Here is a 16,643-nt window from a genome sequence, read left to right on the forward strand (position 1 = left end):
TGTAGGTTGCCTACATATCATGACGCCGTATGAATCAGATCTTTGCGTAGTTCTGAAAAATCGAGAGTAAAGCACATAAACTAACGTTTCCTTTTTCATTTTCTTCTTCTTCTTTTTTTACCTTAGTCACTACTCCGATGAGAAAAGAATTTTTTTTTTTTGAATTTCCTAGACTGAATGCTCTATAACCTATTCTAAACTCAAGCTTAACGAGCATGTTTTTTTTCATTTTGAAACAAATGCTCTATTAAGGAAAATCCTAGAAGAGAAAACCCCCCTTTTTATTCTTTTTTTAGGAAGAAAATCTAAAGAATAAACCACAGCAAAGTATTTGAATTTTCATTTGATATCCTGACGCAAGATTTCGAAACAAGTAATAAACAAAATAAAACCAAATGTTTTTGAATTTCAATTCTGATTGCCTAAAGGAAAAAATCTAATGATAAACAAAAGACAAAGTATGCTTTTTTTAAATGTACAATATCCTAAAATTCTAATGAAAATAAAAAGAAATATTTTCCCCCATTTTTCACTAATTTCCCAAAGAAACGCCCCAAAAGAAAATCTTTTGGATTTTAAAATTAATACCTTAAAGAAAACTTTTAAAGAGGTACTAAAAGAAAATTCTCTTTTTTTTTCTTTTGAATTTTGGTCCCAATATAGTAAAGAAAATATAAAAATAATTTTTATTTTGATATTAATTGCCTAGAGGAAAAACAATCTCAAAGGAATTTTTTTCATTTCTAGAATTAGTATTCTAAAGAAAACTTATAAAAAAAATTTAAAAACGCAAATTTCTTTCTTTTTTTTGGATTCTTGACTTATAACACATTTCCAAATGCAAAAACAAAAGGCTAGCCAAATTTAACTAGACAATACAAACTCTAACATCACCTAAAAGATTGAATACTACTATACAGGACTAGAAAATAAAACAAAAATAATTGACTCAAAAACATAAAATGGCTCCTCGAGCAGCTCCTGAATGCAATGATCCTGGAGTATCTGTCATGCTCAAACTCCGGTAAGTAGCTCCACACCTGTATGAGAAAACTTAAACCAACACTATGTGAGACAATAACATTCCATAAGACACATGCAAGACATGATTGGGGCTATTTTTGCAAAATGACTTATTGGCCAAGAGGTGGCTAGAAGTGCAAAATTTGGCTAAGACCCTGCAAAGCCAAGAACCTAAGATTTACTAGGAAAATCGGACCCTATGTGGGTTGCCTACGTATCACGCCCCGAAAGACGAGAATCAGGTATGCGTAGTTCGGGCAAATTGGATACGGCAAGAATAAAAAAATCAACTAATTTTAGAGAAAACATTTTTTTGTCTTTTTCTTTTTTGAAAAATGATGAAACATGCAAAATCTTTTTGGATTTTCTTTTTCCTTTTTTTGATTTTTGATTTTTCGAAAAATGATGAAAATGTACTTAACTATCATTGGTCCGCCAAATGACCCTTTTACCCTTGAATAAATGCAACATGTAGCACATAGGATGCATCAAAATGGTCTGTTATTTTGGGTACACATGTCCTAGACGGACTAAACACCTGTGTTGAGTCCCCTAAGTCAAGTGCACATGATGCAAACAAACATTCCTACTAGGGATCTGGCATGAGGCTGAGTTATTCTAGGTTTAAAAATCTGGGTTTATTTGTTCTAAACCTGGCTTACCCGAGCGGACAGCTCGAGGCGAGGGGGGGCAGCGTACCGGGAATACAGAAGTTTCACCGGCTTTGCAACTTGTCTGAACCTCGTTCTAAAATTTGGGATATGACTCTAATAGAAAAGAAGTCACACGAAGTGCACACTCCTCCATGATTTAGAAGACTCAGAGAGAAGAAGGGTTTCATAGCAGTTTATATACAGTTCACAGAATATCAAAGCGGTAAAAGCAATACTTAACACATTAGGCCCAAACATGTAACAAAATCAGATAATTAATAAAGCCAACTATAACAATTCATCTAAGGTCGAATTCTGAACCCTAAACCAGATATTCTGGGTTTGATCCCCAGCAGAGTCGTCAGAGCTGTCGCATCTCCTTTTTACTACACCCCCGGAAGGGAGTATAAATGGGAGTTTTTTCCAATTTAAAGTGATAATCGAAACGGGATTGTTTTATTAAAAATTCAGAGTCGCCACTTGGGATAATTTATGGTGTCCCAAGTCACCGATTCAAATCTCGAATGAGGAAAAGATTGACTCTGTATTATAGTGCGCGAACATAGATATCCGGGTAAGGAATTCTGTTAACCGGGGGAAGGTGTTAGGCATCCCCGAATTCCGTGGTTTTAGCACGGTCGCTTAAACTATTATAATTGGCCTATTATCTAATTTTAATACATGTTTTAGCCTATGGTATATTTTAGCTTATTCACCGCTTTTAATCATTTTTAAGAAGATTCAACGTTATCTAAAACACGCCTTGAACCACGCCATATGAAATGCACTCGCGGTCCACGATACGTTCTATTTAACCTTGTTTGAAATTAGAATCGGGTCACATGAAATGCATACCCGGATCCCTCAAAAAAATAGTAATATGTTGTTTTTGACCGAACAGGTTATCTAAAATGGAGTAAATGTATTCAGACTTAGCGTGTAAACCATCAAAGGCAATAAACTCATGCACTTACCCATTCAATTCAATCCAACTACACCCCTGGATCTTTTGCTATTACATTTATCTACTTCAACAAAATCTATTCTTAGATTATGTGAACAAACATGGCATCCTAACTTAAGAAACCAATAATACAAGTACCCATTAAATTAATCCAAAATAAAGATGAATAAGATTGAGATCACTTAAAGAGCAAAAATAAGAATTCATTACATGTGTTACTAAACATTCTTAAACTACCAAGAAGACACTCAATCTTCAAAGAAGCAGAATAACGAACAAAGTCTCTAGCAGACTTCAGGAACGAGAGAAACGATTTGCACATTTATACAAGATGTACTTTAGAGGCCAGCCATAGAAATCTTATCAATCCCTCCTAACAACCCAACATAAATGATCCAATAACACCAAAAATTGATAAACAATATAAAATAACACATGAAAGCATGCTAACAGAGAAGCGGGGATCCGTCAACAACATTCATCAAGCTATTGTCATAAGATGAGATAAGAACAAAAAGAACCTTTTATAGATGCATCTGAGCTTCGATTCCTTGAAAACTTTTGAAGCTAAAACACCAACAAAACTGCGTACAAGACCTCAATAGAAACTCGACCAAACCTCCTCGAACTCGGCTACAACGGACACCTCGACTCAATTCTTGGACTTTGGACTGGAATGCTCGATGGTTATGGAGTATTTTCAGGCGATGTTCTCTTTCTATTTCCATCCGTCTCCATCATAGCAGTCAAAGGGAAAGAGGAGACGAGGAGGAAGAAGAGCAATGACCATATTAGAATTCTCTGACAAGTCCGATGACGAGAAAGAGCGGTGGTGGCATGGATCTTCAAGAGGTGTCACGACCGCATTTGATTTTTTTTTTCTTGTGACTGTGTGTGTTCCGGCGAGTGGGTGGTGAAGGGGTTTAGGAGAAGATGAAGTCAGGAGGTCGTCTGAAAGAGACCATATCCAAAAAGGTGAGGGGAGTCCGAAAAATGGTCACAAACGGCGCCTCATTTCCTAGATCCCTAGGGTCTTCCGTCTAATTAGAGCCTTTTGGCTTTTTGTGTATCTTTGATCTTTTTCAAAGAAAAACCGCGGGTCCTCCTGGTTTTTTCGGTGTTAGATACTATATATAGGGGTAGGGATTAGGTTAGGGGTATGGGCCTAGGAATTATGGGCTTGGGAATTATGGGCTAGGTCCAAAATTAGACCTAAAAATGGGTTGCTTGAGCCCAAGTTTTATACTTTCTTTGCGAACGGGACTAAAATACGACCTTATTTATTAATTAGTCATACTTAAATAAAATAACTGTTAAAATAAGACTGACCATTAAAACAAACTATTTTTTTTGTATTTTTTCAAAGTTAAAAATGACTAACAAAACATTAATGGAATAATTTTTCATAATTTTTATTTTCTTGTGTAAAATAAAGTAAAAGAGTAAAAATTAGTTGAAATAACTATATTAGGCCTAAATTAAATATTTACGTGCTAAAATATAAAAAATCTTGGGGAGAGTCAAAAATCACATGTCTACAGCTTGTGCTCAAGTCACAAATCCAACTCCAGCAGTGGCACCTGACAGCCATAGTCCTGAAGGTTCCAAGGCTGTTCCAATTGAGATTGGGGGTAATATTTTGTCAAAAGAGCAATATGAGCAGCTGGTTTCTCTTCTTCAGCTAAGTAAATTGACTTCCATTCCTCAAGACCTGGCTTCTGCCTCTACTAATTTTATAGGTTTGCTTGCAACTACTGATTTTAGTAAATGTGCTTTTCCTGCTTGCAATTTTTCTAAATTAGAAGATAGACTTTGGATCATTGACTCTGGTGCTACTAATCACATGACCCCTCACAAATCCTTACTTACCAACATCAAACCTTTACTCTTACCTTACCTTGTAACTCTTCCTAATGGTTATAAGGTTAAGGTAACTTGTACTGGATCACTTCACATTTCTTCCTATATTTCTCTCCCTCATGTGCTATTGGTTCCTTCTTTCCATTACAATCTTATTTCCTTACATCAATTGCTACTTCATCTGAAATGTAATGCTTTTTTTACTCCTGCTCTTTGTGTTTTGCTGCAGGGCTCTTTTCTGAAGAAGCCTCTGGTTCTTGGTAAACTTCAGAAGGGTTTATACATTCTGCAAACTAAAGAATTTGGAAATTCTGACTTTTCTGCATCTTCCTCTGTAAATACCATAACTGCCAGCATGAATGATGTGAATAAGAGCAATTTTCATTTTTATCCCTCTGTACTTACTATTTCTCATTCTATTTTACCTGCTTTTGATGCTTGTGCTATCTCTAATTTGTCTGTTGATCATGTATGGCATTTGAGACTAGGACATGTTCCTTTTGCTAAATTGAAACACATTCCTTATCTCTCTGGTAAGCTACCTCAAAAGCAAACTTTTCTTTGCCCTATCTATCTTATGGCTCGACAACAAAGATTACCCTTTCCTGAGAGTTCTATTCATTCTGCTTTACCTTTTCAATTTATTCATGTAGATTTATGGGGACCTTACCCCACTCAAATTCACAATGGCTTTAAATATTTTTTTACTATTGTAGATGATTTCACTAGGGCCACTTGGTGTCATCTCTTATCTTCTAAAGCCAATGCTTTCTCTATCTTGAAGTCTTTCATTCTGTTAGTCCATACGCAGTTTGATACCAATGTTAAAACCATAAGGTCTGATAATGCTTTTGAGTTAGGCAGCAACAATGAAGCTATTCTTTTTTTCTCTACTCATGGCATCATACATCAAACCTCCTACCCACACACCCCTCAACAGAATGGTGTGGTGGAAAAAAAGAACAAGCATCTTCTTGAAATTGCTAGGGCACTTCTTTTTCAAACTAAGTTGCCTGTAAAATATTGGGGGGGTGTGTATTAACAGCAACATATCTCATTAATCGATTCCCTTCTCCCTTACTTCAACATAAATCACCATTTGAACTTCTCTATGGGTATTCTCCATCATTTTCTCACCTTAGAGCATTTGGTTGCTTGTGTTTTGTTGCAGTACCTAAGCCTTATATAGACAAATTTAAGTCTAGAACTATTCCTGCTGTTTTTATTGGCTACGGTGTTGGTAAGAAAGCCTATAAACTGCTGAATTTGTCTACCTATGCTATCTTTCATTCCAGAGATGTTGTGTTCCATGAACACATCTTTCCCTATTCTGATTCTTCTTCTTCTTATCTATTTCCTTCTCCAGTTCCTAGTTCTTCTATTCCTACTTCTCCTTCTCCTCCTCCTCCTTCTTCTCCTTCCTCTTCTTCAGCTCCACCTACTTATGATTTCTCTCCTTCTTTCTCATCTTTTCAATCACCATCTAGTATATCTAGTGGACGTATTTTTTATCCTCCCCTGAGGAGGTCTAGCCGACCTACTCAAACTCCTATCTATCTCAAGGACTATATATGCACCTCTATTTCTAGTTCTCAGACTCTTCTCTCTTCTTCTTCTGAAAATTGCTTGCTTGAGCCTCAATTCTATCATCAAGTTGTTCGCAATCCTGCATGGCAGGAGGCTATGATTAAGGAATTTCAGGCCTTGAAGGCTAACAATACTTGGTCTATTGTACCTCTTCCTTCGGGGAAGAAAGATATTCCTTGAAAATGGGTGTACAGAATAAAACAAAGGGCAGATGGTTCTATTGAGAGGTATAAAGCTAGGTTAGATATAAGGGGTGATACTCAACAAGAGGGAGTTGATTTCATTGAGACCTTTTCTCCCGTGGTCAAGTTGACTACAGTTAGGTGCTTGTTAACAGTAGCTATTAAAAGAAATTGGGTTGTTTTTCAGTTAGATGTTAACAATGCTTTCCTACATGGGGATTTGGATAAGGAGGTGTATATGAAGGTGCCTCCTGGTTTGTCTCTCCAGTCCCCTTATTCTGCTTCCAGTCCTGTACTTGCTTGTAAACTTCACAAGTCTCTCTATGGGCTTCGACAAGCTTCTAGACAGTGGTATGCCAAGTTATCTACTGCTCTTCAATCCAAAGGGTTCAAACCCAGTTTGAATGATTATTCTATGTTTACTAAGTCTCAGAATGGATGCTTAATTGTGGTGGTTGTTTATGTTGATGATATTCTTGTGGCTGGTGATAGTATTCCTGAAATAGATGCTCTTAAAAGGTTCTTGGATGACCAGTTCAAAATCAAGGATCTCGATGAAATACACTACTTTCTCGGCCTTCAGGTTCTCAAACAGTCATCTGGTTTCCTGATTAACCAGCATAAGTTTCTCCAAGATCTTTTATCTGAATTTCATTGTTCTGATGTTAGTCCAGTGGTGTCCCCTCTTGATTCTCATACTAAGTTGTTAGCTGATGTAGGTGAGCTATTATCTGATCCTTCCTTGTATAGACGATTGGTGGGAAAACTCAATTTCTTGCAACACACAAGGCCCGACATTTCCTTTACTTTTCAGCACCTCAACCAATTCATGGCAGCCCCCCGTTTGCCTCATTTGAATGTTGCTTATCATGTTCTTAGATACTTGGCTAGTACTCCTATCTTGGGGATTCATCTGTCTGGTTCTGCTAGCTTCACTCTCACAGGGTACTATGACTCTGACGGGGCAGGTTGTGCAGATTCTAGCAGATCCGTCAGTGGTTATATTCTCTTTCTTGGTGGCTGCCCTATTTCCTGGAAGTCTAAAAAGCAGCCCACTATTGCCCTATCCTCTTGTGAAGCAGAATACAGGGCTCTTAGGCTATTAGTTGCTGAGGTGATTTGGGTTGTTAGACTACTTAGTGAGTTTGTTGTTAATGGTCTACTTCCTGTTGAGGTTTATTGTGACAGTCAATCTGCCATCCATATTGCCAAAAATCCCGTTTTTCATGAACGAACGAAGCACATAGAGGTGGATTTTCATTTTATTCGCGATGCATTGAAATCTGACCTTATCAATTTACTTTCTACTTCTACCTCCTCTCAAGTTGCTAATGTTTTTACCAAGTCTTTGTTAGGTGTTCAGCAGCAGGCCTTCATTTCCAAGCTTGGAATGGCCTCCCCTTCCAGCTTGAGGGGGGTGTTGGACTCCAGGATGAGGTTCAGCCCAAAATGCACACAAGGCCCAACAAGAGTGCCTTGGCCCAACAAAGGCCTCCTTAGTCCATTAGTTTAGTCCCTTTATTTAAGATTGATTTGTAAATATATAAACAGGCCCATATATTCTTTTTGTACAGTTTTTACATCATCAGAAAGAAGATGAATCCAGAATTTTGCTTCTAGTCTCTTCTTCTCTTCCTAGCTAAGAACTAGGGTTTTCTCATTACAAATTGCACTGAATTTTGACTCGAATTTCAGCTGTTATCAGTGCCAAGCTCAAGAAAAAGATATAAGAATCATATTGACTATAGACTAGTCTGGAACATGAATCATTTTAACATTAGAACTTCCAAATGAATCCACTTGAGAATGAGAAGAAACGCAGTCGCCGGTATAAACACTGCATTTCCGTTTGGGAAGGAAAAGAGATAGAAAAAAGGATAACACCGTCTTTTCATATTAATTTTAATAAACTAGTGACTACTTTTGCTCAACACTAAAAATGCTGGATAAAAAATAAATATCACTTTTGGCTACCCCACGCAATCTTTACGAATTATTAGACAAACAAAACTACTCACAACATTGTTCAACACAGTACTTGGGCCCAAAAATAAAAAATTAAGAATTAAAAGTGCTAAAGCCATTCAATATACAGAATAAATAAATAGAAAAATGACCTCCCAAATAATTTAGTCTTTTACTCTATTTTATGTGACACTTTTTTTTTAATAATGTTCCAAAAATATTGATATCTTTCTATTTTTAAAACTATTTAACTTTTAACTTTTTATTTACCCTTAATAAACAGATTTATCACTATAACAGACAGTCTACCTACCAAGGCGACTTCATTGTTATAGCGAGTAAAGTTTTATGAATTAACTACATTAATAGGTAAAGTTTAATTACATTAATGTTACAAAAATATTTGTGTGACGTATTGTTATAGTACAGTTACTTCAATGTTAAAAATAATTGTGACTTTACTATTATACTGGCTAAACTTCAGTGATCATATAAGAAGTGAAGGAATAAAGTGTAAGGATTTTAAGGGGATAGGTGCATCACTACTGCCGTTGGGAGAGGGAACGAGTCATGCGGGTGGGATGCCAAAATTGCAATTCCAGCAATTGTTAAAAAACATGGGAAATAAAAAAGATATAATACTGCAGCTTGAAAGCGCAAACATGCCATTCTATAGAATAATATTTAAATACAGAATATGCATAAAATATCTTTCATTCGTCAAAAATATACTTCTGGATATCGTTCAAGATTAATGCCAAAAGTCTTTCATTTTCAACAAAATAAAAGTTTAAACTAATGTACAATAGACAATCCCATCTCTCTCCTGATGAACTTCCTGTACTGCTGTATAGCTCCTTCGCGGCGAAAAATCTACTCAACCAGCCTTCACTGAGTTTGAAGTGCACAAGGCTGGGTGCAAATGAGTTAAACTTTGAGGTAAAATATATCCAAAACGTTATCATTTATGCAACTTTATCACCTAACAGCTTCTGGTGCAGAGTTGCAGTAAGGTGTATGCAAGCAAACCAACTTAGTAAATGCTAGACAAATACTCGCAAACAAAATGCCTATTATCAGTCCCGTAATACTTTTCTGCTTTTCGAGACTCATTGCCCTCTTAAAAATGCTCCCAAAACATGGAAGTAATCCCCCACATGCAAACATCATGATGTGGTCCAGACCACTGTAGTCAATACCTGCAAGTATTGCTCCGATTGCAGATGACGGACTTATGAAGCCAATAAGTGCAGCAGCTAAAAGGGACGCATGCCAGCTGTCAGTTGCTCCGTAAATGCAGCTAGCAACAGCTGCACCACGTGGTAGTCCATGAAGTGAGACAGGAAGAACCATGTGCCGACCAAGTCCATAAGCTTTAGGTGCAGCGACCCCCAAAGCAAGCCCCTCTGATAGTGCATGGAGGGCAACTGCAGCACAGCACAAGATTGACTGAAGGGTGAGAGCACTAACTGGAAATCCGGTTACAGTAGATAAAGTATCTGCTGAAGTCCTCTTGCGACTTCCAATTTTTGTGACTCTGGCCGTTGAAAAATGGGAAAATGAGAATCCTGTTGCGAGGAGCGATAAAAGGGGGATAAACCCCATCTTTGAAGATAAGACTAGCTGCAATGGACGCCATGCACCAAGGACGAAGGCTGTGCCGCAGGCTACACCAGTCAGGAGAGCATGCTGAAGACGAAAAGCAAGAGCAAATGCAACAAGAGATATACCACCAAGCAGTGGACCCAGTCCAAAAAGTAGAGAAACAAGGAATGCGGAAGCATCTTCCGAACTGCCATTGCAAAATGATTTGGTTAGACATGATACATCAAACTGTCATACTAAAGGAGAATCCATATCAAACTATAAAAACATACATTGCATAAAACTATTATAGATTCATTTTCCCAGGCAAGTCTTTCAAACCTTAGGTACTTTGCTACAAAAATAACAAATTACAAACCGAATGGACATTTTGCTTAAACATCATAAAAACACTTAATGATTCTCTTGACTTCCGAAAAAGCTTATCTTAACATCCTATAAAACCCTGATTTATTATTTTATAAGATTAGTACCCGCATAACCTTCACAAAAAAGGCTCCAGCTTTCCCTAATATACAAAGTCAATAGATTTTCCCTCTTATCTGTTGCATCAACACTCTAAAACAGACCGCAGCAATGAGTAAACATAGACAGATAAACAAGTTATACCACAAACCAAAGCAGCAGAATACAACTACAGATAGTAGGAGGTCCTTCTCAAGTTCAATGCCAGTTAACCAATTAACTAAAAGCTAGAAAAGAAGACAAATCTAGAATGAAAAAAGTAATCTCAACGGTGGAAAACACTTATCATCCTAAGACTAACAGTACGGTCACTTCTCTTCACCAATATGTTTCTTCTACAGTTATTTTCCCGTCATTGAGGGCAGAGATGTAGGTAGGGCAGGTGAAAGATGAACTCACTTGTAGTTGTGGCCAAAACTCTGGAACAGAGCACTTAGAGCTTCCATAAAAGCTACTGAAAGAGTAGCCGCTGATGCAACATGAGATGGTGAGGCTTCCTGCACCCAAAGAACCATAAGTTACAAATTAAAGGAAAAATGTAACGATATTTCAGCAATGGTTGTGCAGGACTGCCGGGAATAGGGCTAGAGTATAAAACCTAAGATCCAGCTTTAGGTTGTGGAATTAATATTTATCATTGTTTCAAAAAGTTGTCAATGAGAAACTACAAAATAGAGAATTTCCTTTTGAACTAACATCCATAAAGTCAATTTTACTTGGCGTAATAAGTAGAAGTGTCATTATCATTTTGGTCCACTGATTTTAATAAGTTGATAAAATTCAAGGAGTCAACTCCATCTAAAGTTCCATAGAACAGTACATTAAGTTCTTCTCCACATATATTACAGTCGAAGATACGCCTATTGCTTGCCAACTAAAAACATCATGGATCACCAAAGTGCATTCTTTTAATTTTTCTATATCCTCTATTTCTCCCTCTTTTCCCTTTTCTTATCTCCTTTTTCCTTTTCTCTTCTCCTTTTCCCCTTTAGGAGGGTGGAGGGCACCATATCAGTTCTGAAAGCTCTTTCGAAAATTAAGAGGGGCATTAAGCAAATTACCTTGAAACCATCAGGAAGGACCTCGGCAACAACTATCCAAATCATACACCCAGCAGCAAAGCCAGTAGCAAATGGCAGAAATTTGTTAAATGCATCAGCACAAATAAATGATGGCACTGCAACAATAGGCTGCATTAAGAAGGAATTCAAGGTTTAGACATCAACATATCATGAGTACTGACAAAAGGAAATTTAATATTACCCAACCGAAAACCAAAAAATAACATATTATGCCTCACTTGTTCAAAAATAAGCAATAATCCATACTAGTGAACACAAGACCATTAAGTTATCATTACAAGCACCTCTTACAGAAGACAAGGACTACGTATCACAAATGACAAAATCTGGATTGACATTTATTAAAAAGGAAAGTAAGTTATATATTAAAAAGAGGAACAGCTTAGCACTATGATGGTGCTAAGACAGTACAAATTTCAGAAACCCCTCTGTACAAAAACAAAAAGAAGGTTTCCTGCTCTGAAAGAATCTGGTTTAACTTGTATAACAATCAGGTAATAGTTATAGGAATCAGTGAGAACAACGTAAATATATCCCAACTTTCAGTTGTCTACTAAGAAATCCCCAAATCCGAATTTGTAAAAGATGGTATATGTTCAATCACCTGCGGTAAGGAAGTTAATATACTCCACAACATGGCATTCTGCGGAGAAACTCCTCTTGATGCAAGAACCATGCTCACAGCTAAACCCTCTGGTATGTTGTGCACGGCAATAGCTAGAGTTACCAAGATGCCCTGAGAAAGACCTTTGGAGCCAGCAAAGGATACTCCAACACCAGCACCCTCCCCAAATGAGTGAAGAGTCATAATCCCAACAACAAGGATTACTTTTGCTGCATCTGCTCCCTTAATGTCCAGCATACTCACTTCACCATATTGTTCAAGAAACTGAATAACGAACACAAACATAGAACATGAGGAATTGCAAGATGGGAATGAAGATATTTGTCAAGCTATGCAAGAGTAACAAGAGTTCATACACAAAAGATAAATTGTTTAATAGAATTATGTTTACTTCAAACGCAAAAGAGACGATGAATCCTAAACTCAGCCTGCAGGTCAAGCTTATATAACATGCACTAGCTAGTAATATGGCAAGGCTTTTGTATGTCCTTCAGTCAACAGAATTCAGAAAGAAGAATATAACACACTATATCTGATATCCACTCTACAGAACGACTTGGAACTGAAAAGCAGTAGCTTTTCTACTTAACTCCACAATACCAATTACCAACAGCTCCAATTTCCAAAGATGGATGTCAGCATTTAGTTGTAAAAGTTTAATTTGCGAATTCCAGCCCACTCAATAGATAGAATATATGAAGGGAATATTAGCTTCAATTATATATTCTGTTAAATGTTAACAATTGCAGCTAGAATACAGTGATTCTCTTCTTTTTAAGTTTTTTTATAAAGGTACTGTTTGGGCCAGCTCACGTGCACCTCAACTAATGCACAAACAGCCTGCTATGCCCCACAAGTAGGGGTGACAAACTGGCAGGTCGGGTCGGATATGGGCGGGTCAAAACGGGTAATTTAAAAACGGATAAATTATCCGACCCGACCCGTATTTGAGACATATAAAAACGGGTTTATCCGGCGGATAATATGGATATCCATATTATCCATGGCTTCTTAAATATGATCACTTATGAGAGAATTCCTAGTCTTCCAAACTTGAGAAACTCCAATTTAAGGCTTTACAAATGTAAAAGTTAAACACATTAGTTATCCATTGGTTATCTATTTGGTTAACCATTTTCTAAGTGGATAATATGGTTCTTTATCCATATTCGATCCGTTTTTAAATGGTTCATTATCCAACCCATTTTTTGATGGATAATACGGGTGGATAACTGTTTTCTTTTAACCATTTTGCCACCTCTACCTACAAGCAAAGGTATATGTCCAGCAAAGCTGGAACAGATGGCTCACACTGAGTATTGTGTTGGACTGGAGTTACTCGTATACCTCAACCACTCAGCAAACCCCCAAGGGATGCATAGTGACTCTCTTCATTAATAAACTAAAACTCAAGACAAAACTTAAACCCTAGTCCTTAAAAGCAAAGAAATATGTAGAAAGCTGGTATATATGCTTTTGAAGGCCAGTGATTGAGAATAAAAACTTAAAGAAAAGAAAAGAAAATTATTGCACATTTACAATGTTTTTTTAACAAAGTTGCATATTTACACCTTTTTTTATATCTACCAATATAGGGATGATCCGAAACATTTAAAAATACAGGGTTGCCATTCTTAAAATTTCAGTGAAAGTTATTTGTGGGGGCATCAATATTGCCAAGAAAACATTATAAATGCACTGAATGCTCCCACATGATAGAACTTTCATGACACAACAAAACCTACATGTAATCATGGAGACACAACAGTGGCCTGGAGATGGAACAGTATGAGTCAGGAAAGTCCTCACAGTGGGCAGAGAGCAATGGAAAAAAAAATATTCTTGCATGTGTTTGTTAGAATGAAAAAGGAGTAAAATGAAAATAAAGGTGGACATCATCGATTTCCTTCAAAGACAGTAAATGTTTCAAGACACTGACTTGCAAGACAGTTTGGAAACAGGACATCAAGAAGAAGTTTGAAAGTAGGATCCCACAACTTCCTATTGATCAAGAGAAAAACATAGGGAAATATCTCTTGTTTCGATCATAAGTACTTTGAGGTTGTCAACTTTAGAGTACTTATGATCGAAATGAGAGACATTTAGGAAATAGCGGGAAAGCAAATATATGTTACAGCCCCATAAAATTTGAAAAATAACAGACCAAAGATACTGAAGGAGCAGCACTGCATACCGTATATTAAGCTTTACATTACCCATGGAACATTTTCCTTTTTTATCTAGCTTAGTAGTGACAACAAATACAAGATATTAGTGATGATAATAAAACTATTAAATGTAATCAATAAAGCCATTTAATTTTATTCAATATCAGATAAAATACAAAGCTAATGAAAGGAAGAAAAATGGATAACAAGAAATTTGGGAAACTAGGGCTTTCACCTTCTTACAAAGCAGGATGAAGACTCCACCAGCCAAAATACCAAACACAACCCATCCACCACTTCCATGATCCTGTCCTTCCTGTATAAGGTCAAAGCTCGCTGCCAACATCACTCCAGCAGCCATTCCATTGCATATTCCTGACCATTGAGGATCCAACTCCACGAAGAAAAATGGTATTGCACCCAAACCGCTAGCTGCAGCCATTGCCAAGGTGAACAATGCAACTGTTGAAACAGAAACTCTGGTGTTATCACCTGTCCTTTCACCTTTTCCATCTACACTGACAGAATCTACATCAAATTCTTTACCAGAACCATCAATTATATTGGTTCTGGCATTCCTTAAAGGAGCGGTTACTACCCTTTGTACACTCACTTCTTCAAATGCAGCTGTGACATAAAAAATCAAAGCTGATACAAACAGAAACAATAAAAAAAGTTGCCCAAATCTCGACCCAATACTCATCATGATTACATCACCAAATCATTATAGCACTGAAATTCCTCAAAACTAGAAGTCCAGAATAATCCATCAAGAGGGTCATTGGGAAGTCATCATCATAGAGCTGCAGTCTTCGCCAGACTAACTTCCTTTGAAACAACTAACTTTGTGGTAAGCTTCTTCTAACTATCAAAAGCCACGGCATACTGAATTCCCGGGCAATCTAAAAAATACCATTCCTAGTAGTGTTGTCAAGGGTGTAACTGGTCCCTTCTGCACTAGAATCATTCAAAACAAAGTTAGATCTCAATCAATTCAACAGTACTGCATACAAACTCAAAGAGACAAATAGAGCAATCATAAGAAGACCGACAGCAAACAGAACAAAGTAGCAACTTGTTGCACCTAGTTTCCACATCGACACATCTTCTTTATTCGACCTATAACTTTGTCATGATGATTTAACCCACCGAATAATTTACACATGATACACTTGTTTAGAGAGTGTGTAAGTTAATATAAAAATGAAGAATGGTTTGAGATGAAGGAAGACGAAGTATAAGAGCGAGACAATAGGAACAAGAAAGAAGAGTCTAACAAATTAACAGGAAATCATAACTCCCGATTGTACTAAAGTCGGAGAAACAGTCTCTCCTCAGTAGTCAAGAGTTTTACTACAAGCGAGACTTGGCCTGTGATGATATGATATCCCAAACAGCACTTACAGCACTCTTAATCCTTGAATATGAACAAAAGACATTAAACTTAGCCCTCTCTTGGAGCTAACAAAATTTGAGCTTTCTTAGCAACATATCTCATTGTCAAGCTCTGTTCTTTTTCTACCCGTCTATCATCAGAGTTAGTACTATTAATTACCAAATATTTCCATCAAAAATAAGTTGACTATCTGTTATACTAATACATTGCACGTTTCAAAAACCCATGTTCAAATTTTTAGCCAAAAGTAACAAAAGGCATCAATAAGACTTCATAAACAAACCACCCTACCTACCTACCTACCTACCCCGCGCCGCCAAACAACCACCTGAACAATCCCAACAAGCCAAAACCCACAGAAGAAATAGAGAAAACATTAGATTTTACCTCCAAATCAAAAATCCAATCATGGTATTCATTAGCAACCAAAAAAGAACAATCTTTACAGAAAACCATTAATCATGAAAAAACTCATGGGAATACAGCAAAGAATGCAAAGATTTTTACCTATTTGAAGGATCGGGACCAACAGATAGTTGAATTGCAATCAAAAAGTGTACAGAATTTAGGGTTTGTGACAAGAATTATTGAACTGACTTCAAAGATAGGAAAACGGTGAACAAAAGGGACAAAAAAGAAAAGGATCGATCTTTTCTCTATTAAGGTAGGTAAGTAATCTTGTGTGTAATTGTATATTTTTGCCCAATAGATAATGGATCTGAATTCTGAATCAGTTGACTACCAATTTACCATTATGGAATATCCGCATTCTGTTTTTCTTTGGGTATTTGACAAAATACAACGTTCCGTCCATGGTTTTCTTTTCCTTTTTTTTAAAAATCTTTTTCTCCCTTTTTTTTTATCTTTTTCTTGTTGAAATAAATAAATCATTATACCCTGTAAAAACTCGATGACAACTGTTGAAAAAGGTTTAGGGATAAGTTTCTGCACTTAATAAAAATTTATCATCGAAATGAAACGCTTGGAGAGAAAATACTAAATTTACGTCAACATTAATATTCACGGTGTTAGTACATTTTAATATTAAAATTATAATATTAAAGTGCA

The 16,643-nt window shown here is 36.7% G+C and overlaps 1 protein-coding gene across 2 annotated transcripts; it reads right to left on the reverse strand.

Moving 5' to 3' along the window:
• Window positions 1-8,932: 8,932 nt before the first annotated feature.
• On the reverse strand, window positions 8,933-16,216 carry LOC104226130 (putative zinc transporter At3g08650). Of its 2 annotated transcripts, none has more exons than XM_009778021.2 (6): window positions 16,083-16,216; window positions 14,415-15,136; window positions 11,991-12,275; window positions 11,366-11,494; window positions 10,704-10,801; window positions 8,933-10,026 (listed from the first exon to the last, which is right to left on the reverse strand). In XM_009778021.2, exons 2-6 carry the CDS (start codon window positions 14,883-14,885, stop codon window positions 9,213-9,215), a joined length of 1,797 nt encoding a protein of 598 aa, XP_009776323.1. In that variant the 5' UTR covers window positions 14,886-15,136; window positions 16,083-16,216; the 3' UTR covers window positions 8,933-9,212. The 2 variants fall into 2 exon arrangements, with proteins under 2 accessions (XP_009776323.1, XP_009776322.1); XM_009778020.2 differs by having other exon boundaries at window positions 14,415-15,131; window positions 16,083-16,210.
• Window positions 16,217-16,643: the final 427 nt, after the last annotated feature.

Source organism: Nicotiana sylvestris, chromosome 9 (genome assembly GCF_000393655.2).
Source record: "Nicotiana sylvestris chromosome 9, ASM39365v2, whole genome shotgun sequence".
Classification (NCBI taxonomy): Eukaryota; Viridiplantae; Streptophyta; class Magnoliopsida; order Solanales; family Solanaceae; genus Nicotiana; species Nicotiana sylvestris.